Source organism: Mirounga angustirostris, unplaced genomic scaffold (genome assembly GCF_029215605.1).
Source record: "Mirounga angustirostris isolate CCGP_5_RB_7025 unplaced genomic scaffold, mMirAng1.0.hap1 SCAF_9, whole genome shotgun sequence".
NCBI classification, from domain to species: Eukaryota; Metazoa; Chordata; class Mammalia; order Carnivora; family Phocidae; genus Mirounga; species Mirounga angustirostris.
Genome location: NW_026991717.1, coordinates 47,421,358 through 47,445,931, shown reverse-complemented (window position 1 = coordinate 47,445,931; position 24,574 = coordinate 47,421,358). Strand labels below are relative to the sequence as shown.

At 43.0% G+C, this 24,574-nt stretch overlaps 1 protein-coding gene and 1 long non-coding RNA gene across 4 annotated transcripts in view; one reads left to right on the top strand and one right to left on the bottom strand.

Moving 5' to 3' along the window:
* LOC123861166 (uncharacterized) overlaps positions 1-14,589 on the bottom strand; it is a 38,593-nt gene extending 24,004 nt beyond the window's left edge. The window contains exon 1 of one of the 2 annotated variants that reach the window (XR_010405012.1): positions 14,453-14,589. This is a non-coding gene — a long non-coding RNA (uncharacterized LOC123861166). Of the gene's footprint in view, positions 1-14,224; positions 14,409-14,452 lie in introns of those variants that run through there. The other variant, XR_006794979.3, reaches the window with a different exon arrangement.
* A 25-nt stretch (positions 14,590-14,614) lies between these two features.
* Positions 14,615-24,082, top strand: POLR2M (RNA polymerase II subunit M). 2 transcript variants are annotated; one of them, XM_045899989.3, is made up of 4 exons: positions 14,615-14,747; positions 16,841-17,488; positions 19,929-20,133; positions 21,878-24,082. In XM_045899989.3, exons 1-4 carry the CDS (start codon positions 14,635-14,637, stop codon positions 22,022-22,024), a joined length of 1,113 nt encoding a protein of 370 aa, XP_045755945.1. In that variant the 5' UTR covers positions 14,615-14,634; the 3' UTR covers positions 22,025-24,082. The 2 variants fall into 2 exon arrangements, with proteins under 2 accessions (XP_045755945.1, XP_064426487.1); XM_064570417.1 differs by having other exon boundaries at positions 14,619-14,747; positions 17,315-17,488.
* Positions 24,083-24,574: the final 492 nt, after the last annotated feature.

Here is a 24,574-nt window from a genome sequence, read left to right as displayed (position 1 = left end):
TGGGTCGGGTCAAAAATCATGCAAACTTCAAGTTTTTTGGTGCATATGGTCCAGCTGGGCCTGTTGCCATTTGTGTCCATGTAAATTCTTACAACAGGATGAGAATGGGGTTTCCTGACCCCTTTGCCAACACTGGGAATGAGAAATGAAGGAGTGTATAAAGTTGCTTGTTTTAGGCAGACCTGTCCCCCAAACAGGCAGTGAACAAAGTTCCTCAGGATATTGCCTTCGGATCCCTGAGCTGAGGGACTGTGCAGGTGTGAGCTGCAGGCCTGTAGGCGTCCCCAGGGCCCAGAGAGAGCATGGGCAGCAAACAGGAAACAGGCCTGGGCTTCGAGGGAGTGGGCTTTCCCCCAAGATCCTGGAATCAGAGAAGGCCTGCTGCTTAGTCAGAGGCAAGAGCCAGCCATGGAGGCAGGAAAAATTCAGGCCATGCGACTGAGTCTGAGTCTGGGTGGGACCTGCCCTGGAGGGCAGGCTTCAGGGCGGGGCAAGAGGGACATTTGGGAAGTGCTTGGAGTTGAGTGATGATGACGTGCCCTCCTCCCACTAGAGGGTGCACCAACCAAGGCTGGCCCCTGAGCTGGTGGTGAGTCTACCCTGGGAACCCTCTTCCTCCCCAAGAAATGCTATCTTCCTGCTCCAGGAGCTCCAACGTGGTCCCCCAAGGGCAAGGGGTGGGGTGGGGGGCATGTGACAGGAAGGGCAGGATTCCTTCCTGTCTTGGCTCAGGCCACATTAGACCACATCACTCTTGATATCCAGACTCGGAAGCCCAGTTCTGTACAACCAAAGCATTACAGGTGCTGCCTGCCCAATGTGGGAGAGACAGGGATGTGCACCTTGAGACCCTTGCCTCTCCAAAATTGTTCCCGGAGAGTCAGTTTCCTCCTGAGCTTTACTGTCTCTGAATCCCAGGGGGACTTTTTTCCGAGACTTCTCTTGTCTTCTTACACCTAGTGACTGATCATGATGTCCATTTCCTGTCTCTCCCGAGATGTGAGCTCCTTGGGGGCAATTTCCCATAAAGGAGGGGACTCATTTCCACACCTCGATAATCATGAAGAAATCTACAAATGGAAAGTCTTCCAGAAAGAGCCATGGCTGGGGAAATACAGGAGACCAAGAGTTACTGAGGTAGGCCCAGCATATATCCACTAAATCTTTGCAACCACTCATTCTGTGTAGAAGAGGTTACTAGTGCCATTTTGCGGACAAGGAAACAAACTCAGAGAGAGATGAAAATTGTCTGAAACCACGCAGGCCTGCTTCCAGAACACAGGTGGGAAGCCTGGAGTCGGTCTCAAGTCTACCACTAAGTCACAATACCTGTTTGGTCAGGCCACTTCAAACTCAGTGCTCCCATAAGCAGTTTTGCCTAGAAATGGAATTACATCCCCCTCATAGGTTGGCTGTGCAGATCACGTGAGAGAGAATGGAAAAATTTTCCAGCACTGCACCAGAGACATGCCAACAGTTGATACTTGCCATTATTACTTTAATTACTGGGAATGAGGTGTTGCATCACGAATATTTGCAGATCTAAGATTTCCTCTTATTGGACACAGACTAGAGACTCAGTGAATATTAGTGGGACTGTGCAGGGGGAAATAGGGAAAAAAAATGTTCCTGGATAAACAGATTAAATAAACTGTAGTCTCCTTTTCCTCATATGTGAATTTGAGAATAACCCATTTGAATTTGTCAGAGAAGGGAAAGCCCCAAAGGGAGACTGGAGATGTGTTTCCAGGAAGAGAGGCCAGAGGCAAAAAGACCAGAGGGAGACTTGCCGCTAAATTTTGGGGTAATTTGTTGGACAGGATTAGATTATTAATACATGGTGTAGAGTATAAATTGTTTTAGCACCATTTGTTGAAAAGACTACCCATTTTCCCCTGATTCGCTTTGGTACCATTGTCAAAATCAATTGGCCATATTTGCATTGGTCTATTTCTGTACTCATTACTTTGTTATATTGATCTATTTGCCCATCTTATTCTAATAAGCCTTGAAATCACGTGGCATAGGCTGACTTTGTTCTATCTTTTCAAAGTTGTTTTGACTCTTCTAGATCCCTTGTATTTCCATAAGTTTTACAGTCTGTCCATTTCTATCCAAAGGCTCTGGGACTTTGATTGGCATTGCACTGAATGAATAGATCACCAAGGAGAACACCAAGACTTCACCGCTAAATGGGAAGCCTGGGTGGCTCAGTCGGTTGAGCAGCCGACTCTTGGTTATGGCTCAGGTCTTGATCTCATGGGTCCTGGGATTGAGCCCTACATTGAGCACCACAATTGGGTTCCCTGCTCAGCAGGGAGCCTGCTTAAGATTCTCTCTCCCCTTCTCCGTCTGCCCCAACCCCCACTTGCATTCTCTCTCTCAAGTAAGTAAATCTTAAAAAAAGCCCACAAAAACCAAAAAACCTCACTGCTGAGTGTCAGGCCAACTCGGAGCAATATCACGGCCTAGCTGGTAGTACTAGGTCAGATCCTGAATGGTGGGGCTGTTTCTCCCTTCTTCAGTTGGGAAGGTACCAGGTAAAAATTTCCATAATGTATTTTGATAAAGGTATAGTATAATCTTTGTGGAATTCCGAACAAAATATTCTAAGAAACATTAATTTGTGCCCAAGGGCCATAAAACTCATGTAATTTGAATGCAATAAAATATAAATAAATAGCAAACAGTTCTTAGGGGTTTTCTCTTAATTTTTCAACACATACTTTTGAGTTTTAACGTATAGCATTTACAGCATTCACCTTCCTGAATTAGGGGTGGGAGGGGGTTAAGAAATAATTAGTAGGCAATTTTTTGGCCCTGGAACTTTTCTTGTAAATGTTTTCTTTGGCAGCCATACTCTTGAGAACAGGAAGTTACTCTCTTGTTACAGATTTAAGACTTTTCTGAGCCAAATAACAGAAAGCTGGATTAGTTCTGAAATGAAGAGGGGAAAAAAAAACAACTGTAGGCTCTTGCTGGAGATTAATGACATCTTGCAAATATTTTAATTCTCTGCTTTCCTCTTAACTTGCCACCTCCTAAACAAAACACATTCAGCCTGAAAAAACTTAACTGGTCACTTTGTGGCCCAACCCTAAAATAAAATATCTTTATGGTACCCATGAATTTATTTAAACATTTTTGGGGGGCTGGGGAAGGAATTTAGGACCGTCTCAAGTTAACCTTTTTTGGTCCCCAAATCCCCAAAATGGAATTGAAAATAGAAAATATAGTCATAAAGATGCTGATGTTTCCATGGTGATCATAAAGATTTATCATTTTCTTTGACTGTTTAAAATGTTTTTTTTAATAGAGAAAAATGTTATATCAAGCTTTGTAAAAAATGACTGAGATGCGTACAAATAATTTTTTTTTTTAAGATTTTATTTATTTGAGAGAGAGAATGAGTGAGAGAGCGTGCACATGAGAGAGGGGAGGGTCAGAGGGAGAAGCAGACTCCCTGCTGAGCAGGGAGCCCGATGCGGGACTCGATCCTGGGACTCCAGGATCATGACCTGAGCCAAAGGCAATCGCTTAACCAACTGAGCCACCCAGGCGTCCCCGTACAAATAATTCTTTAGGAAATGTTCAAAATAACAGAATTATAACTTTTAACTATAGCACTTATTAGTCTGACTATAAAACAAGGCAACTGGTTTCCTCCCAGAAAAGGCTGAGTCTTTTTGAGATAAAATTTACCTTTTACACTGAATTCTAGAGGAAAAAAAAAAAGAAAAACCTGTAATCTCAATGAAATTTATAATCTAGGGGGACATTAATGCTATAAATTATCAGAGAATCATTTGTGGGGATTCTTGTTTTGTTTAAAAATTTTATTTATTTGATTTGAGAGAGAGAGTACTCAGGAGGGGCAGAGGGAGAGAATCTCCAGCAGATTCTCCACTGAGTGCAGAGCCCCACGTGGGCTTGATCCCAGGACCCTGAGATCATGACCTGAGCGGGAATCAAGAGTTGGATGCTTAACTGACCGAACCACCCAGGCGCCCCATTTGTTGGGATTTGTAAAACATAGAAGACCTTAGGAAAACTGACATTTGGAGGTAAAGAACACTTTACTATAACAAGTATATATCTTGTACTAGTGACCTAGAAGTTTCTGTGGGATTAACTGTAGCCTCTCAGAAAAGAAAAATGTTGGGCAAAATTTTTCATTTATACTTGCATGACACACCCAAAGTCAAATGCCCTGGTGTCCCAGGGTCTGCACAGAGGTGCAAAGGTCTGGTGTAGGCTGCTTGGGGGAATGTTCACGCAGATGATAAGTACATGCCCATCTTAAAGTCACTCAAATTCATGATTTTGAGAAACTCGGTCTTGCCAAAAAAATCCATTTGTAGATTGGATGTGGCCACAGACCCACAATTTGCAACCCTTTATTTACCTTATCTAATAGTTTTTTTCCTATGCATTATAAAAAAAAATACTTATTCCTTCAAAGCACCCTTTTCTCTTGTCTGATTGAAATGATGTTCCTCTCACATCATTCATTATAGTTTGCTTGTCTTCTATTTTGACAACTCCAGGGTTTTTTTTTTAAACTTTATAAACAATCTTAAATTACTCAGAGCCGTCATCCATTAGATACAAAAATTAAATTAAGCTCAAGAATTCTAGGTGATGGAAGACACTATCCAGTTCCAGAAGATATGGGCAAGTATGGGAGTACAGCAAGGGTTGATAAAACCTGAAACATCATCATTGTTGGATGAGTATTTATTTAAAGGGAGCTACCTGCTTCCTGGTTTACTGCATACCAAATATTTCTTCTCAACATTTATGAGCTTAAATAGATGCAGATGTTGCCAAAGAATGTATCATAACATTAATCATCCTAGAATCATATAATTTAAGCGTTGAAAGGCATCTTGGAGTTTGTCTGGTTCAATACCCTCATTTATAAAACAGGAGAAAACGGAGACCCAGAGAAATTAATGGACTGGCCACAAAGTCAGTGGTACATAAACCCTCTCCCCACAAAAACACAGTTGGGGATTGACAACCACCCCTTCGGTTCTTGGATCTGTATCACCTTCACTGTCCTATATACTAGGTTTAACGGTTTTCTCCTCCAAATTTTTAGGAAGAAAATCAAGGACTTTTTTTTTCTGAATACTCCCAACTATATATTCCGTGGGTGTCCCTTGTGCCTCCCCCTCCCCCCACCTCCCCTAGCTGAAGCTTTTCAGAGCTGTGTTCTTTTTCGTGCAAGACAGAACACTAAAGGTGACCAGACACTTGATTCTGGTCAGGTCTCGTGAGAGGAGAGGCACAGTCAGCTTTCTCTGATGCCATCCTCCTGCCGGCCACCAGGGTCTTTATTTCATAGCTTCTGATAGACATCAGACTCCAAAGAGTGAGATATATGGTGTGCTGACATTGTAGTAGAGTTTTGGTTCTTCTTTCCCTCCACGAAATGCACAACTCTGAACTCCCTGCCCCGTAACACTTGAAAGGAAATTATACCATCTCACCCTTTCGTGACTTTGCAAATTACCTCCCTTACTCTTTTCTATTTTCTGATAAATACATGTGCAAACTATCTTTCCTTGAGCACAAGTGTAAACATATAAGTGTATTTTTTAATGATGTTACTTTATAGCCATCTTTTGGTACACAGTGTACTCCCAAGTTTAATGAAAGATCTTTGACAAGGTCCATGTATGTATAGGAGGTCTGCCCTCCAGCACGGAATCTGAACAAATTCCAAGCGAAGTTTGGTTTTGACATTCTCCTTTTGCCTGCTCTCCATATTTTCCAAATCCTGGATAGGCGGTCCTCTGGGGTCTTCCTGCTATGTAAACCCTGCTGCAATACTCTCTATGGTCTACTCTTCCTCTCCGATTGCTCAAAATTCTCTCAATTTCCTCCCTTGCCCTCCTATCAAATTCCACTCTTTTAGTGTAGGTTATCACCTCAGCTAGCCTTTTGTCAGATAGCCATTTGGAACCAATTCATACTCATGTGTAAATGGCTGATAGGCCACAACCCTTTTAGAAATATCAATGGTTTCAAAGGAAGATCCTTGTTAACCTAGTAATCTTATTGCTGGAATTTCAGTCAGTGTCAAAGGGAAGTGAAATAAGTCAAGGGGAGGGGGAAGATATTTTAAATCAAGAGTCTATCTTGATTCTAACAAGATTCTTTCTCCCAAACTGAGAGGAGGGGCCTCAGCTACAATGTCTATATAGTCTGTACCACTTACAAGAACGTGATCTTACAAGAATATTTTTTTCTGGTTTGTGAATTGTTTCATATGAAAAAATCACAGAGAGATGTTATTCAATCACAATCACTATCTAACCAATAATCTTCATTAAATTTGTTAAAGGTAAAATTACATGAAATTTTTGAGAATCAAACATTTAATTATTTTTCCCCTAAAATATCTCTTCCCACACTATCACAAAAATCATAAAACACTGGTGGCCAGAAATGGGAGATTTGTCACCAAATAACACTCAACCATGTGAAAGTCTAAAGAGAAAAGAATTCTTTCCCTTCAACTTGAACCTTATTTGGCTGGGATTTTCTCACCAGAGTCTTCCTATTTTTTTTTCCATGGGCAACTGCCCCCTTGATTAATCCCATTTCCCTCAGTCTTAGTTTTTCCAAGCAGCTGAGCAAACAAAGATGCAGGCGTCCATTTTAACGTGCTTCCTCCCTCAAGCCCTCTGGGATGGCCCGTCTGTTCATCCTGTTCATAAACCAATGGTCTGAATGTGCTTGGAGAAAGCAGCAAGGATCTTCTGTCAGGATTAATTTTAATAGGCCACAGTCTGTTACCCAGGAACCACAGCCCCGGTAAATGGCTTTAAATTACTATTTGCTGATAAAGAGGGAGATATGAGTTGGAAATTTGGTTCCTCATTTCAAACAGTTTGGATAACTAATGCAAGAATTTACTTTTAGTGTGGAGTACATGCACTTTACAGCCTAAGCCCCTGAGTAGCTGAGGAAAACCTTTTGTTGCAGTGGGATCACAGTAAAATACAAAGAGGGGAAATGTGACATTTTGTAGTATAGAATTTTAGAGTTGGAAGGGAAATGAATTTATCTGGGAATTTCTCAGCATAAGGCTTCTGATGAAGCTTTCGGTTTCTGATTTCTGTGCAGAGGAACTTTATCCCTACACTGCCCCTTCCACTATTCTGTCTCCCTCTTTACCCATTCCTTTCCTTTCTTCACTCTGCTTTTCTCATGCCTGATTCCACTTCCCTGTTGCCTTCTTTATTTCTCTCCCCTAACTGGCCAGGCTCCTGCCAGTTCTTTGCGAAGCTCTGTGCTGAGGCACAGACAGATAAGGCTGCTGGACAAGTGGCAGGAGGTCCTAGCATTCGGGTCTCCCTCTGTAAAGTGGGGCTAGTCTCCACTGCTCTGCTCATCCGCGAAAGCAGTGTGGGGACTGACTGGAGGAGCAGGTTTGGTAAATGGTACACAGATGTCAGCCATTATTATTCAGTGAAGTCTAAGGTTTACCATTCTTTAATTTTTCATTAGCTATGGCTGCTATGGTTTGTTTGAAAGTTCAGCATGTTCCATTCCCAAATGAATGCTTGAAAAAAAAAAAAAACCCACGAAAGAAATTTGCTTCAAGCTTGTTTATGACTCGTTTCCCATGTCTTCCTCACATACCCAGCACATAGCAGGGGGCACAGCAAAGGTCAGCCTTCCCTCTCCTCAGTCAGCCCTCTCCCCCTGATGTCATGATGGACCCTTGGTTTTCCTAACAGATTGATGCTATTGGGCTCCATACCAGTCAGAGTTCGTCAGAGAGACAGATGCAGTGGCACGTGTGTGTAGATAATCATGGGAGCAATTCCTTAAAGTGAATCTCAGAAAAAGAGATTTGGCTCACATGACTATCTCTGCAGGTAGGCAGCAGGCTGGAGAGCCAGAGAAAAACCACTAATGCAGTTCAAGTCTGAAGGTTGTCTGCTGGCAGAATTCCTTCTTGCTCAGGGGAGGTCAGTCTTCATTCTACTAAGGGCTTCAATTGATTGGATGAGGCCCGCACACATTATGGGGGGCAATTTGCTTTACTCAAAGTCCACTGATTTGAACGTTAATCTCAGCCAAAAACACCTTTGCAGAAACATCTAGAATGTTTGTCCAAATATCTGAGCACCATAACCTAGGCAACTGACACATAAAATTAATCATCACAGGTTTTTCGGTGATCGTTGTTCCCAGTGACTTTGTCTGGTTCAAATATCTGCCTGTCCTCTCCTTTACATTTTCTTGAGGGACTAACCTCCCACTAACCATCATTCTGCTGCCCAAGTTCCTGCTATTTAACTGGAGCTGGGCTACATTTTTCATATATGCTTTCATCACCTACCACCGCCATTGGGACCACACACCACTGTCAATTCTAGGCAGAGACTGGGCATGCTTGTGTGTGCCCCTGCGGTGCTCCCCATCTAGACCCTCCAGTGATCCCAACACAGTGGCAGGACCATCTCCGTGAGCTGAGAGGCCCAACAAGTGTGGAACTGAACACTTCCAGTTTTGCTACATTGATATTGGTATTTCCCTCATCGGTATTCCAAGTGAAGGAAGCAAAATTAGATTTTTTTAAGGAAGAAGGCTATCCAACGGCAGTTAGAAGGAAAAGGACAGATTAGGCCAGGATAGGGAGACCTTTTAGGAATTGTTAGAGCAGTTCGCTCAAGGACTTGGACAGAGGCAATGGAGGCAATGCTGGGTGTGTGGGGAGGTGCTGAAAGCAGTGTAAAGAGGGAGAGGGTCCAGAGAAGACAGTATTTAGACTATTGGATTGAGAAAAATAGCTGGGTATGAATACTTAGTTTCTGGCTTGGGCAACTAGGTGGATGGTGATGCCACTGGGGGGAGGGAACATAAGTTCAGCTTCGGACGAGCTGAACCTGAGGAACCTTTGGAACTTCCAGGTAGTAAGGTCCTAACACTGGCTCTAGTTCTGGCCCAAGAGCAAAAACCGCTAGAGCTGAAAATCCTGGAGAAATTGGTAGCATGGAATTTATGTTAGGAGAGTTGTAAGGAGGAGGAAGGGGTCAACAGGTCAGAGGCAGCAAGGAAGAGAGAGACTAAAACCTGCTCCTTGGGTTTGACCCCCCTGCACGAGAGGGTTCATGGCACTGGTGGGAATGCAGAAGATGGAGTCAGAGGGTGCAGACAAGTTTTTTAGGCAGCTCACCCATGAAAACAGAGAAGAGCGTGGAAGACAGAGGAGTACTTTTAACAGCTTCATTGGGGGTATAACAGAGCTGCCATGTACCAGACATTTTAAGTTTACCTTGGGATAAGGTGTGACTTATCAAATGAACACACTCACATAACCATTGCTACAATCAAGATAATGAACACAGCCATCACCCCCAAAAGCTTTCTCCTGCCCCTTCATAATCCTTCCCTGTAGCCTCTGCCTGTCACCCCACATCATTAGGCAATCACTGATCTACTTCCAGTCACTAAAGATTAGTTTGCATCTTTCAGACTTTTATGTAAATGGAATTCTACAGTGTGGACTCTTCCTGGCTTCACTCAGTATAACAGATTCACTGAAGTTGTTGCATGTAGGACAGTATTCAATTGTATGGACATACTAGAATTTGTTTATTCACCTACTGATGGACGGGTTGTTTCCAGTTTTCGGACTATTACAAATAAAGCTGCTATCAACATTTATGTATAGGTCTTCAGATAGACACAGGCTTTTGTTTCTCTTGGGTAAATACCTAGCAGAGGAATGGCTGGGTTATGTGGCAGGTTTTCAGGGCCTACCCAGTTGTTTTCCAAAGCGGTTGTATTATTTTACGTTCCCATTAGCAGAGTAAGTTCCAGTTGTCCCACATCCTTTCCAACACTTGGTATGGTCAGTCTTTCTCATTTCAGACATTCTGGTAATTGTGTTATAGTTATCTCATTGTATTTTTGTCTTTAAAATTTTGAGAGAAAGAGGGAGAGAGCACAAGTGCGGGGGAGCAGCAGAGAGAGAGGGAGAAGCATGCTCCCCGCTAAGCAGGGAGCCCGATTTGGGAGGGCTTGATCCTAGAACCCCAGGATCATGACCTGAGCAGAAGGCAGACACTTAACCTACTGAGCCACCCAGGCTCTCTCACTGTGTTTCTAATTTGGATTTTCTTAATGGCTAATAACACTGCTCACCTTTCACGTTCTTATTTTTAATTTGTACACCTTCGGTGAAATGTGTTCAAATTTTTTACTACTTAACCTCAGAAGTGACACCCTGTCACTTTCACCATTTGCATTACTTTTTACCATGTAAATTTTTACTATTTGTTAGAAGTCAATAAGTCCATTCCACATTTAATGGGAAGGGATTACAATAGGGCAGGACCATTGGGAGCCCATCCTACAGGCTGCCTACAACAGATGGCTTCCCATTTCTCTCGGAGCAAAATTCAAACTCCGTATCCTGGTCTAAGCCCTGCAAGATCTGGCCCTGGCCTTTTGTTTGTCTGTTATTTGGATATGCTGAGCTCCCTCTCCTTTTAGTACCTTAGCATTTGTTCTTCCCTCTACTTGGGATGCTTTCCTGTCAGACTTTCCATGGCTAATTCTTATCATTCAGGTCTCAGCTTTATAAGCTTTATAATTGCCTTCTCAGAAAAACCAACCTCAGCCACCCCTCAATCACCTCAATCAAGGTAGCCTCCCAATCACTCCTTAACACTCCAGCTATATTAATTCTCTACGTGACACGTAGTACCATCTAATAGAATGTAAGTTTCAGCGTGGCAGGAGGCTTCTCTGTCTCACTCACCATTATATCTCCAAAGTCTTGAATAGAGTCATACACACGATAAATAATTATTTGTTGAATGAACAAATGAATGAGCTCTCCAAGGAGGCAAAAGAGATGGGATGCAGATCACAGCTGGAGGAATTAATCTTGATTAATGCTCCTGTTACTGCTGCTATTCAACAAACCACCCTAACCTTAAAGGTATAAAACAACAACCATTTTATTATGCCCCCGAATTCCGCAGGTCAAGGCCTCAGTTTGGGAGCCTAGAAGGCTGTTCCAGTCGGGGGCTGGAATCATTCAAAGGTTTGTTCACTCACATATCAAGAGGTTAATGCGAACTTTTGGCTGAGTCCCCAGTTTAGGCTGACAAAACACCAAACACCCACACAAACTCAGGTTTCTGCATAGCTGGCTTGCTGGCTGGGTTCCCACAGTAAGTACCCCAAGAAAATCAGGCAGAAGCTGCATCACCTTTTACTACGAAGACTGGAAAAATCACTTTTGCTCTAGTCATAGTCTAGTATCCGTTTCTTGAGAGGAGGAGAGTTAAATTCACATAGTAAGAAGAACATGTGGGATGGGAAATAGTTTTGCTGCCATTTGCTGCCATGGACGTCAGGCATACCACGGCCAGTTTTGTGGCCTGACAACCAGTGGGAGAAAACAGAGACGAGCAGCCTGGAGATTCTGAGGATCAATGCTACCAATTTTACAACTGATTTCTAATTTTTATCTTCAACTCTAAGGACAAATGGAAATCTTTCCCAGGTTTTTTTGGTTTTGTCCTTTTTTGAGAGAGCACACGTGCATGCGAATGGGGGTAGGGTGGGGGAAGGACCAGAGGGAGAGGGAGAGAGAATCTTAAGCAGGCTCCACACTCCTCCCCTCCCCCCCACCGCCCCAGCACAGAGCCCCATGCGGGGCTTGAGCACAGGACCCTGAGGTCATGACCTGAGCTGAAATCAAAAAGTCCGGTGTTTAACCGACTGAGCCACCCAGGTGCCCCCTGTTCTTGTCCTTTTCAATTGCATTCAAACGACACCTTTAACAGCTTGGTGGCAATGGGATGGCTAAGTCATCCTGGCAGCACTTCACATGAAATTGTCCTCTCCTTTAATTCTTCATTTTGAATTTTTCTTGCTAACAGTCAAATTCATTAGCTTACTCTGAGGATAATTAATACTCTTGAGATTAGTCCAAGTATCATTGGAAAAGTGATTTACACTTTTTTAAAGGGCACTGAAACCCCAAAACAAAAACTAAAAATGCTTGTCTAGATTCAATTTTTAACAGATGGGCTCTTGATATGCATTTGGAATTCTTCAGCAGAGATTAGCTGCCTGTGGTTTGTGGACTACATTTCTTCTCAAGTATTTGCCTGGTTCTGGCTGGAGAGAGTTAAAACCTATGGCATTCACTGTTTCTGTTAAAGTTCTCCATTTTACATCATTTCCCCCCAGACACTGCTGTTAAAATCTGTGTGCTAAAACTTATCGTTCCTTTGTTTGTTTGATGGATTATAAAAGAATACTTTGCCTCCTTTCATTCTGAAGTACAAATAGCCTGGTTTTAGGTTTCAAGGTGATGTTTCCTCACTTGCCAAACCTCTTGGTTAGTGACAAAGCTAGTCAGTTTGTGTATGGGTGTTGTTAAAAATTCAGATTTGTATGAGGGCACCTTGAAGTCCTAAGCTATGTTGTATAAAAGATTCTATCCCACACCACTGAAAATATCTTCACAATCACTATGGTTGATACTTACATAAAACCCTTAGGATTTACATATACAAAAGGGACATTTCATTAAGACGAAGAGGAACATGAGAGAGAGGCTGTGAGAAAAATTAAGAGAGGGAGATTCCATCAACTAATACCTGCCGTATGCATTTGGAGAGAAAAGTACAAACATAACTCCCTGACAGAATTCCCTGACTTCCCAACTTTGTTAGAAAGGAAAAAGAAATCACCATGCATGACACAATTGGAGAAGCATAATATGCTTCATATACTGAGGTTTGAGCTCTAAAAGGTATAGTTATGCTCAAAAGAAAGAGCAACTGGGGTTGGAATAATCTAGGAAGGCTCAGGGAGAAGATGAGGCTTGAATTTAGATTTATAATGGGCTAAGGGAGAAGGGAAAAGGGAGAAAGGACAGCTTTCCACAAAAGGGAAACAGTAGGGGGGCAAAATTCTGAGTCCTGAGAGAAAGGCATCCTTGCCTCGAGGACACCTGTGGCCCAGGACCAAAAGAAGGGGTTCACTACTGTGGGGTGAATAAAGGCCTCCAGCTGTCGCCCAGGAACAGGATGAGGGAGGCTTTGGGGGAGCTTGCTAGGGACAACTACCTGACTCAAAGGCCTTACTAAAATAGCTCTTATTTAGCAGGCTGGAGCCGGTTCTTGATGTCTTTGAAAGCAGGGCTTACGCTGAGAATTTTGATACTTCAGTTAATCTGATCAGAATGGACTAGATTGGGAGGATACAGAAATGGCTTCACCTGGAGTAGTTTCAGATTTTATCTAGAGCTTCTGTCTGACTGGGAGGGAACTGCTGTTTCTTATAGCATTCTACATAGGATTGAGAAAACTAAAATTTTCCGTATCAAAGAATAGGGAGGTGGTGTCGGTTATGGGGGTGTCCAAACCTCCCAACTGGTATCTGTTGTGACTCTTGTATGCTTCCTATTCTTTCCTTTGGGACACGGCTCTGGCAGCTGAACTGTAAAGAGAAGGTAAGAGCTGTTCGGGATGCTTAAGACACTGCTGTACTATTCTTAACAGCCTGAAAAAAAACCTTTTCAACAATTTTAAACATTTGGAAATAGGCATAAAGCGAAGAATGAGATTTTCAAATTGGTGTGGTAGAGTAGCTGGGCATTTGAGTGAAATCTGGCGCTATCACTAAGTTTTGTGCCCTGGGAATACTTACATTGATTTTGTGCCTCTGTTTTTCTACAGGCAAAATAGGAAATGAGGAAGGAGAGGTTCTCAGCTGGCTTGTCCAGCACCTCCCACCATCATCTCTTGCGGGCCTTTGGAAAGGTGTGAGGACTGGCAGGCCGAGGGTGGGGGGCGGAGGGGGAGGTAAAGGCGTCTGGATTGTTCCGAGTTGGGAACGCCAGAGAACTAGCGGGCGCAAGCCAGACACCAAAGGTCTTGCAATGCCTGAGGCAGTGCCACAAATGAAGAAAAGTCCTGCTCCCAATGCCACAGAGTCCCATTACGAAATGCTGACAGTCCCTAAGGATCCCTCCAACTCTGAGGACGTCATTAAGCCTCGGGCTACGAGGCAGCACCACAGACCAAGGCCTCTCGAGCCCCGTCCGGCACATTCCCCCCACTTCACCAATGGCTCACCAACTCATCACTCAGCTTCGACTTACAGTTCACTTCTCAGAGGCACTTGCCCTGGTGCCCATACCGAGCTTACTATCACACTGTTTCATCATTACCTGATTAATGTCTGCCTCCCTCCACCCCTCGGTAAACTCCATAACGGCAGGAGTCGCGGATATCTGTCGGGGTCACAGTGGCGCTAGCAAGCACTTTCTGAATAAACCTGAAGAGCTGACGAGCCGACAGAAGACACTCGGCAGCCAACGCGCGCCCAGTCGCGGCCGGACGCCCCGGCCCGTAAGTCCCGCCCCTTCCCTCTCCTCCCGGCGCTCCCTTCTCCTTGCCTGTGTCTGTTTCCGGTGTTTGAATAAAGCTCGATTCGGCTCGAAGAAGACCTGTTCTTCCGGGAAAATGGCGACTCCCGCTCGTGCCTCGGAGTCCACGCCGGCAGCGGATCCGGCGCTGGCAGCGGGGGCTGCCGAGGAAGCCGAGTGCCCGCCGCCTCGCCGGCCTCAGCCCCCGCAGAATGTCCTCGCTGGCCCGCGGCTTCGAGCCCCAAGTTCCCGAGGACTTGGGGCGGCGGAGTTTGGCGGAGCTGCGGGAGATGTTGAAGCGCCAGGAGAGACTTTTGCGCAACGAGTAAGCTTGGGTCCCGCCGAGTCACCGCCAGGCTTCTTCGGTTCGGTCTCCCTGGGACGAGTTCCTTCCCCTCCCCCACATCGGGTTCCCTTCCCTGGAAGGTGACCTTGCCTCAGTCAGATCCGTTCCAGTCCCGCCGGCGAGTGGACGGCCTCCAGCCGCAGAGCGGACCGCGTCCTGGTTTGGCACGTACCGCGCGCGGGTGGGGATGGTTAGCGTGCTGAAAGGCTGCTTAAGAGTTGCAGCTGTTCCCTTAGCTCCTTGTTGGCTTTAATTACCCGGCTACTGAGACGGTTCCCTAAAGGGAGGGTCTGTATCCTAAATCCCTGTGTACCCCCGCCCCCCTTGCCGCCCATGTCGTGCCCAAAACATCTTTGTCGATTTCATGTCTAGATCCTGTTTTTACGGAACCTGTAGGAAAGGGAAAGAATGGGACATAGAGTGCTATATTAGACAAAAAGTTTGCCTCATTCGGCTGGCAGACTTAAAGACTTTATCAGGGGAACAATATAATGAAAGTGAAAGAAGCTTAATTTAGCAGCGTGGAAGGAATGCGAGAAGACAGCTGGAGGACATTTTCAGAGAAGTTCCCAGCAGGGGGGTTGTAGAAGGGTAGTTGTGGGACTGGGAAAACTACATCAGGCATGGAATAATTTGGATATGTATTTGAAGGAGATGGCTGAAGTTTCCAGCTTGCATAGAGAACCACTAATGACAGAAAAATTGGGGAATAGCTCTGAGGTTGATTTTACTTAGGGAGGGGGTGCTAAGTTGAGGGAAGAGTTAATTATATGTACTTAAAAGTTGGACAAGGTCATGAGGATCCGGAGAGAGAAGGCTGAGAACATACAGGAATCTCAACTGGAGAGGGATGTTAATGTTGAAACTGTGGGAAGGAATGTAAGTGCGAAAGAAAGAATAGAGAGCCAGAGGTGTAATCTTCGCTCCATTTCTTATATGGATAAAGAACAGAGAATCCGAAAGGAACTTAAGTCATTCAGCAAAAGGGACAAATGACCATTTGGGAGCTTTCTAGTAGGGACAAGTACTTTGACTTTGTGATAATGGGTTTTTAATCTATAGCAGCAAATTAACTTTTTGGTCTAAGGACCCCTTTATACTGTTAAGACTTCTGAGCATCCCAAGGAGCTCTTGTTTTATGTATGTTAAATCTACTGATGTTTATTGGTGTGTTAGGAATTACAGGTGAGAGGGGCACCTGGGTGGCACAGTAGATTAAGAGTTCCCCACTCTTGGTTTCCACTAAGGTCATGGTCTCAGGGTCATGAGGTGGAGCCCCCAAGTTGGGCTCCACGCTCAGCAGGGAGTCTGCTTGGGAATCTCTCTCCCTCTGCCTCTCCTACTTATGCTCTCCATCTCTCTCTCTCTCTCTCAAAATAAATAAATCTTAAAAAAAAGAAAAGGAATTACAGGTGAGAGATCTTTAAAACAAGAATACACATGATTAGCCATCAGAGCAATGATATATCATGTGGCCTCTGGAAGACTCTGCTGTACCCATATAAGAAAATGAGCGTGGAAATGGCAAATAATGGCTTAGTATTATTATGAAAATAATTTTGACCTTGCAGACCCATCTACTTCCCCTCCCCAGGAAGGTCTTGGACATCCCACTTTAAAAACTGCAAATTTGGGGGCGCCTGGGTGGCTCAGTCGTTGGGTGTCTGCCTTTGGCTCGGGTCATGATCCCAGGGTCCTGCTCGGCAGGAAGCCTGCTTCTCACTCTCCCACCTGCTTGTGTTCCTGCTCTCGCTATCTCTCTGTCAAATAAATAAATAAAATTAAAAAATAAAAACTGCAAGTTTTGGAGTATATTATAGAGTATTATATGCTTAAGATACTTTTGCTGAAATTCTAATTAGACAAATGAGGGGTATTCCTTATTCCTGCATCCCCTTGTTTTTTTAGGGTATTTAGATAATGACTTACTTCATTCCTGTTTTGAGGCAGTTGGAAATCAGATTTTTGACTTAGAGATATTTCTCCCTTTGAGGATAATGCTTTGTCTTTATATCTCAAGTCTTAAAAACATGGCTCTAACAGATACATGTTTTTTTTCCCCCATTTAACAGAAAATTCATTTGCAAATTGCCCGACAAAGGTAAAAAGATCTCAGACTCTATTGCCAAACTGAAAGCTGCCATTGCAGAATGTGAAGAAGTTAGAGGAAAAAGAGGACTGTTTCATCCTGTTAGTTTAGACTGTAAGCTAAGGCAAAGAGCAGTTGCAGTTGTTGATGTGGACACAGGAAAGGCCCAGAATTCTGACCAGATACTTGATACTTCATCACTAGTTTGTGGCTCTTCCTCTGTAAGTAGCATCAAGTCATCTAAAACCACCTCACAACAGCGGGGACTTGTACAGCCTCCTCCGGAAGGCGATGAAGAGGCTCCAGACGTTGAGTACACCGTAAGCATATGCCCAGCTTCCAGCAGCAGGGCCAGTGCGCCTTCCTCCTCCGAAGCTAGTGAGCGTCTCCCTCAGCATCAGGTTTCAAGGCAAGCAGAAGATAATTCGAGCGGCTCTGACAACCTGTTTATTGATAGGTTACAAGGGATCACAATTGTGGACTCAGGTGAAGAGCACTCAGAAGAGGACTGGAGTGCTGAGAACGTGGCAAGGCTTGGTAGTGGGGCCCAGAAGAAGCCTCATTTCATGGAAGTGCTAGCAATTCGAGCCAAAAACCCGGTGCCCCCACCACATAAATTTAAAACAAATGTGTAAGTATTATCAGAAACAGGCCTGTCACAGGAACATACCACCTGTTAAACTAAAAAAATTGGAAGGATGCTTTCAGATCAGTGGACGTTGTGTGGGACCAATTGTAGTTAGCAAAGAGCATATTGTGGAAACAGCCTGGCTGGAATGGAGGATTCATGTTGACAAGTACTTTAGTTTTTAGCCAAATAATTGAACAGGTTTCAAATAGGTGGAGTATTAAATTTCAGGGTGCTTAGCCAACATTTGACATTAAACCCAGAGTTAGAGAATTTATTATGACTATTTTCCACAACAATTTTTTGGTATGCAGTTCCCCCTTTGATTAGACTATAAGCTAAAGGAAAAGCAGCTTTAGAAGCTGATGGACTTGTCAGCGAAGAATATTTGTGTGCTCACTATAGGTAAGCAGCTGGTGCTGGGGTGACACAGAAGTAAAGATCCTGCTCCTCAAAGAGTTCAGGATCTAGATGAAAACCCAAGGCCTACACACTTGGAAGAACCTTGAACTGTATCATAACAACTTGAGGGGGAAGGGAGCTGAGAAGGGGTTAAACTGAAAAACAGATTGAGGCAGGAGGGGTAAACTAACCTTGCTTCTGAGTTCCTTGTCATAGTTTTGTTTCTGAGATCTCCAAAAAAAGAAAAGCTCTTTGAAGAGAAAAGAATTTCCTTTACTTGTACACAGATGTAATGTTCACAGCAGGGAGTAGCCAGCGTATTTAGCCTACCTGTCTGTATTTACCAGGAGGTGACATCATATACAAAGTTGAGTCACTACTGCCTTTCTTTGAAAAGCCGAGAACCTCTAGTTAGAAATGCCTAAAACTTTCAGAGAATTATTATAAAGTTTAAAACTTTAAGGTTTAACCCTGCCATTTTTTTTTAAATTGAAAATATTTTATTTCTTCTCTATAGAAAAACCAGGATTATATTACACTAATTTTTAGGTAGGAATAAAAAGTAATCTTTGTACTCTTGATGTTCAAAGTTAGTAATCTCCCCATCTTGTGTGCAGTGAGGTGTATTTCCTCGCCTCCAGGAAGACAAAACCAGAAGCGTCATCTAGTCGATCAGAGGATACACTGATCCTGGTTCTTTACTGTGGTCATTTAGCTGGAAGTGGCAGTGGGGAGAGCCAGATCCTCCTGTGCAATTAGAGCAGATCGGGAAAGGCTGGGCCTGGACGAGTGTGGCCTGAGGGATTCTGTGCGTGAGCAGCCTTTGACTCCTTTTCTGCTCTTCCTTTAGCCTCCTCCATGCCCTTGTGGCTCCGTGTACCTGGGTGCTAGTGGCCGCCCCTCACCTCCCTCTAGCTTAGGTCTTTCCAGAGCTTCGGATTTGCATGGCCAGTTACCTATGAAACCTGGCCGTGTGGGTGTTCTGTGGCACCTCAGATTTATCATGTACAGCATAGAACTCTTTATTTCTTCCCATGCTGACTTCCTCCCATATTCCCTAAATTCATAGTGCCACCACTTTTTTTTCTCCAAGGTGTCTTGTGCTTCATCTCCATATCTGCTGGCTATAAAGACCGACATAATACATTTTGTTGACTTTCATCTCTAATTCTTGTTTTCATCCTCCTGTCAGAGTGAAGGCTCTCATCCTTCTCTTGGGCTATAACTGGCCTGTTCTGGACTCTAGTCTTAACTCCTCTAGCCCATCTTCTCCACTGCTGCTAGAGTGAAATTCGTACGATGCAAATTTGAACCCATTACATAGAATTCTTCGCTGAGGACTGGGCCCGGTCTACTTGCCAGCCTTATCTCGCGGCCTTTCCTCTACACCCCACCCCCTGAACTTCCTTTGTGCTGTACCATGTTGCCCCTCACTCCCAGCTGGGATGCTCTCCTCCCCTCATTTACATGGTGAGCATTTATTATTCTAAGACTCCTCAAAATGCACTCTTAAAGCTTTTCTGACAACCTCCCTGTCTCCCATTAGAACCAGTGGTTTCCTTCTTTATGTTCCAGCGTACCAGTATGTATAGTATGTATACCACCTCTAGGTAGTGTTACACGGGTGGTATTATGTTGCACGGAAGCTGTTCACAAGTTTATTTCCCTTTACTGGACAGCAGGCCCCTTCGTGCATGTTCTTTGAATGAAAAGATGGAAAGATGGCTTCAGTTCAAGTGTAAGGTTGGAAGAACGAAGGATAATGCAAAGAGCCTATCAGTCTACCTATTTGTTAAAACAGTGGATTGTCCTATTACTCTCCACAAAGGTGCCGGTTTAGATACTCCCCATTTCTGAAGTAAAAATGTTTAAAAACAGGAAAGATTTTTATCTATGAATATAAATATTGGTAAACTCCTTACTATTATCTTTGTAGAAGAATTAACTGCTAAGGTTAAAGGCCGCTTCTGTGTGGGAATGTTGTAAATGTGTCTATAAAAAGAAACAGTCTGATGATACAACAGATTTTTCCCTCCTTCAGATTACCTTCACAGCAAAATGATTCATCTGGTCATTGGCAGAGAGGAGGGTCTCCCGTCTCCTCGGAAGAAAGGCGGCTCAGGGATAAGAAGCATCTTGATGACATTACAGCAGCCCGGCTTCTGCCACTTCACCATATGCCCACACAGCTGCTCTCCATAGAAGAATCTTTGGCACTTCAGAAACAGCAGAAACAGAGTTATGAGGTATTTAGAGTTTTAAATGTTTCTTGTCTCTGTGAGATGCTGCTAAGTCAGAATTTACTCCAGGAAGTTCAAAGAGGATGGGACTTAATAGAAGGGTGCTCGAGAAATGGTCAGCTCATGCCATTCGCTCTCAGATGTGAGCCTCTAGTTTTCTGAGAGTCTTGAAGTTGCTGGATCCGCAGGACACAGCTGGCGATGATCATAGCTGCGTGCAACAGCAGAGCGGTTTTTGCCAGGAAATGTGGGGAGACCACTGCAGAATTCCCCAATCTCTTAAAGCCCATGCTGTCAGGCTAGTAGAGGCCTTGCTTCTCTCTCTTCCACCTTGTAAGCCCCATGCAAGACGTTCTCAGTGGTAGACTCTAACCAAGAATCAGGGAAATGTTTCCAGGTTTCTGTCTCCTGCTGGACAGGGAAGAGCGTAACATTGGAGGAGTAGTGTGGTGTTAACCAACAGACATTTGGACACTAAGCTTAAAAGCACGATATGCAGGCCCTTGTGAAGACAGAAGAATCGCCTGCTTTTAGTGACTTAATTTTGTATAGCACTTACTTCAAAGATCTGGGAGTTCTGCATAGAACCTTAAGCGTGTATATGGACAGTTTGTGTACAGAATAATGAGATGGGAGAAAATAGGTGTGAAGACTGGAGGGAGAAAAGAAAGCATCCAATATACTTAGATAGTAGTAGTTTGAACCTCCCCGAAAATAGCAGCTTAACTTCCTAGTATTGCTTAGCTAGATTTTAATCAGGTACTAGACACCGGTCAAGACAGAACTAGGCTGTTATTCAGCCTTGGCACGTGGATTGGCATTTTCAAGGCACTTCTTTTTAAAAGCCATTTTTCTTCCTCATTGTCTAGTTACGACTACACCCTTGGTTTTTAAATTGTTACATGATCTTAAGTGCCTGTCGTAAGATATCTCTAGGTTGAATTCAACTCCTTCGAAACCAGGTTCCTTGGCAGAGTGGTATTAGCTCCCACTTCATTCCTACCTACCCAGAATAATCATGGCCGGAGGGGAAGGACACAAAGAGGTTCAAGTTGTAGGGGCAACAGCATGAGAAAAGCCAAGAGCCAGATTAAAAATGGGCATTGCCACCTGCCATCAGTCAGTGGTCCTGTCCTTGGGTGTCTATGAGCATATTGCCAGTGTCTAAAATTTACTTGGACTTTCTGTCATGTAGTAATTTTCATGGGAACTTAATTTGGAGACGGATAGTTGGCTTTTTAAAAGTATTGGTTTCTTGATTTCATTGTGACGTTGAAATGTAACTCTCAAGCCTAAAAGCCGTGATTTCATCTAGGAACGAAGATTTTTTTTAGAGAATCAACACAGCATTAATGATTTTTGACATTTGATAGTTGAAACTGCTCTGTGAGTGTGTATGTACACATGCATGTGTCCCCATACTTAAAAATCCGTCCACATTTATAACTGTCATAGCGCTCAGCGGGTTCCTCTGTTTCCCACGGAGAGGTGGCGTGTTTCAGTGCACTGTTGTCTGTGAATGGAAGTCTGACCATGACGGTGGCAGGCTAGTAGCCCTCACCAGCAATGTCCCCCCCCCGCCCCCAATCTGTGGTAGGCACAGCCTCAGACTTGCACACTGCTAGAGAGAACACTGAGGGGAGTGGTGTGCCCCTTTATTTCCACTTCTCTTTAAATGACTTCTTATTGAAAAAATGGTAGGGAAAAGAATGTGAATGTGTAACGTTTTGCTTTGATTTTTGTTTTAAAGGAGATGCAAGCCAAACTCGCAGCACAAAAATTAGCTGAAAGACTGAACATAAAGATGCAGAGCTATAATCCAGAAGGGGAGACTTCAAGGAAGTACCGAGAAGTGAGGGACGAAGATGACGATCAGTCCTCTGGAGATGAATTCTGAAGATGGGCAATGGAATCATTGCCTAAATCTCTGCCTGTTGAGTTGTCATGATCTTACATCAGACTTTCAAACAAGTATCAAGATCGGTGTCAGACATTGTCGAGGGAAGGAATTTTTTTTAAGTTACACAAAGGTAGCTATAAAAATAGCCCAGTTTGTCTTTCAGAAGATGACTTTCATGTACTTAAAAAGTTTAATATTTGAATATTGTGTTTTAACCATATTGTATTAAAGTTTTGCAGTATGTTGTGTGTTGGTCTGATATTTTAGTACATAGTAAGCACAGTATTTTTTTCCTCTAAGCCAAATGAAGCAGGTAACTGCTCTTTTCCTGATTCTTACCTCTTTGGAATAGCATTTATTACATTTATTACATGCCTTTCAGTGAAATATTTGGTTGCCCCAGGCATCACCTAAAATGAATTAGGAAGATAAAGTTCCTTCCTTTTTCGAGTAATGGAGGGAGCAGTCTAGAGAATTTTAATGCATGTTTGCATGGGGTTAATGAGGTGTATTGGATGTGAAATACCTAGGAAGACACTTAATAGAGAATTCTGAAATGTTTGTTTCCTTCTTCTGTCTTCCCTTAGGAAGAATGTTATCTTCTGATTAGGAATAGGAGTACTTTTAGTTGGTGCTAGAGGGTGGATGGTCTTTCTGGATGATCACATTTGCCTGGAGTGACATGAGGTATAGGAAAAGTCTAGGGTGACTGTAGATGAAGGGAGGAGCTGTTCTTAGGCTTGACCTGACTTGAGTTCATTGCTCTAAGAGGTGACAGGTTCAGTTTGGTAAGAGAACCAATTTTTTTTTTTTTTAAGCTACAGTTGAATTGTCAATGCATTGCCTTTCCCCCCCCCCCAAGAGGCATATATAGGCTACAGAAATCTCCGTCTCATATGTATACACGTTTATGTAATTTTAAAGGATTACTTGGTTGTTATCAGAGATTCTTTGTTTAACATATTGGAGATTTTAAACAGTGTTGAAAGGAAGAATAAAATATTAATTAGAGCAACTTCATAATGTTAATGGTGATGTTTTACGGGTGTTTAAGTTTAACTTGCTTTAAAAGAGACTTTCATATATGACATTTTCCTGCAAACAGACTTAGGAGTGCTAGGAAGGGCTCGGTTCTCTAGCATGGACTTCCAGGTACAGCTACTGCTTTCCATCCCCCTCCCATCCCCTCCCCCCAGCACCCCTCCCCCCAGAAATGTAAAAATATACTGAGCTAACAAATTTATGATTTCTGCTTTTAAAAACTAGTAGTAAATGGATTTCACAACATAAAATTATTCTTTAGAGAATAGAAGGATACACATCTGGAAAGCCAAGTAATGTGGAAGTGCTCCCATGCATGGACACACAGTCCCCTGTAGTCGGATCACCCAGAGAGCGCCTCTGTTAAGGTTTGGGTATATGCACTTTACATACTCTTCTATACGTTTCTATTTTCAATAATGCAATCATACTGTACATTGTTTCACAGTCTGCTCTATGTATGGTAAACATTTTCCATAATAGATATTTTGCCTTTGAGATAGCTACAGAATATTCAATTTTATGGGTGTGCCATAACTTTTAAAATCAACTTATTATTTAACAATTTGATCGTTACAATGTAAACTGTAAACAACGATGTGATTAACATCTTAAAAGATAATCACGTTGTACAAAAATGATTTCTTTCCAGAAGATACCTTTATAGAAGTGAAATTGCTAGTTGGGAGTATAGGTAAGTTTTTGAGATTTTTGATCTACATCACTCACCACAAAGATTGTGTCCCTTTATATTCCTCCGAGCATATCAAACTCCCAGAACTGAAAATTGCTATTTAAAGTGTTTGCAAACTGAATAATTACAGGAAAGGATGGTTTTTAAAATTTATGTTTCTTTGATTGCTTAATGAAGAGTATTTTTTCATGTTTATTGACCATTTATGTTCATTCTTCTGAGCATTGCTTATTCATATCTTCACTGAATTTTCTTGGAGAATGTGCTGTTTTTATTGGTCTATAAATTCTTAATAATTAAAATGTCCAGCTTTTGTCCTATGTTCTTGTTTTAGTGTGTTATTTTCTTTTTAATACAGTTCGTGGTGTTTCAGTGTAGAAGTTTTCTTTAGGAGTCTACCTTTCCGGTTATGCCTGAGCATGCCTTCCCTCGCCCCAGGATGGATATATATTCATCCTTCTTTTCTTCTGGGACTTTTTAAAAATTTCGCTTTTATACTTAATTCAAAAGGAAATTTTTAATCTATCTCAAGTTTATTTGGGGATGCTGCAAAAGGTAAGATTAAATTTTTGCAGGTAGCTGACCAATTGGGTCAATATTATAAACCACCATTTCCCCACTGATTTGTAATGCTGTCATTAATAGAATATTAAATTCCCACATATCTTGTGCTGTGGGCCTATTTCTGGGCCTTGTAGTTTTTCCTGCACTATTTTAATAATTATGGATTTAATCAGCATTAATATTTAGTATACAATTTCTCCCTCATTCTTTTAAATTCTGTCAAATATAACCTCCAGAGAAGTACACAA

Bases quoted from the DNA above. Each gene is read 5' to 3' on its own strand.
- POLR2M (XM_045899989.3), top strand. From the start codon at position 14,635: ATGTCCTCGCTGGCCCGCGGCTTCGAGCCCCAAGTTCCCGAGGACTTG. The intron at 17,489-19,928 runs GTAAGTATTATC...TCCCTCCTTCAG, and splicing joins CATAAATTTAAAACAAATGT to ATTACCTTCACAGCAAAATG. The intron at 20,134-21,877 runs GTATTTAGAGTT...TTTGTTTTAAAG, and splicing joins AGCAGAAACAGAGTTATGAG to GAGATGCAAGCCAAACTCGC.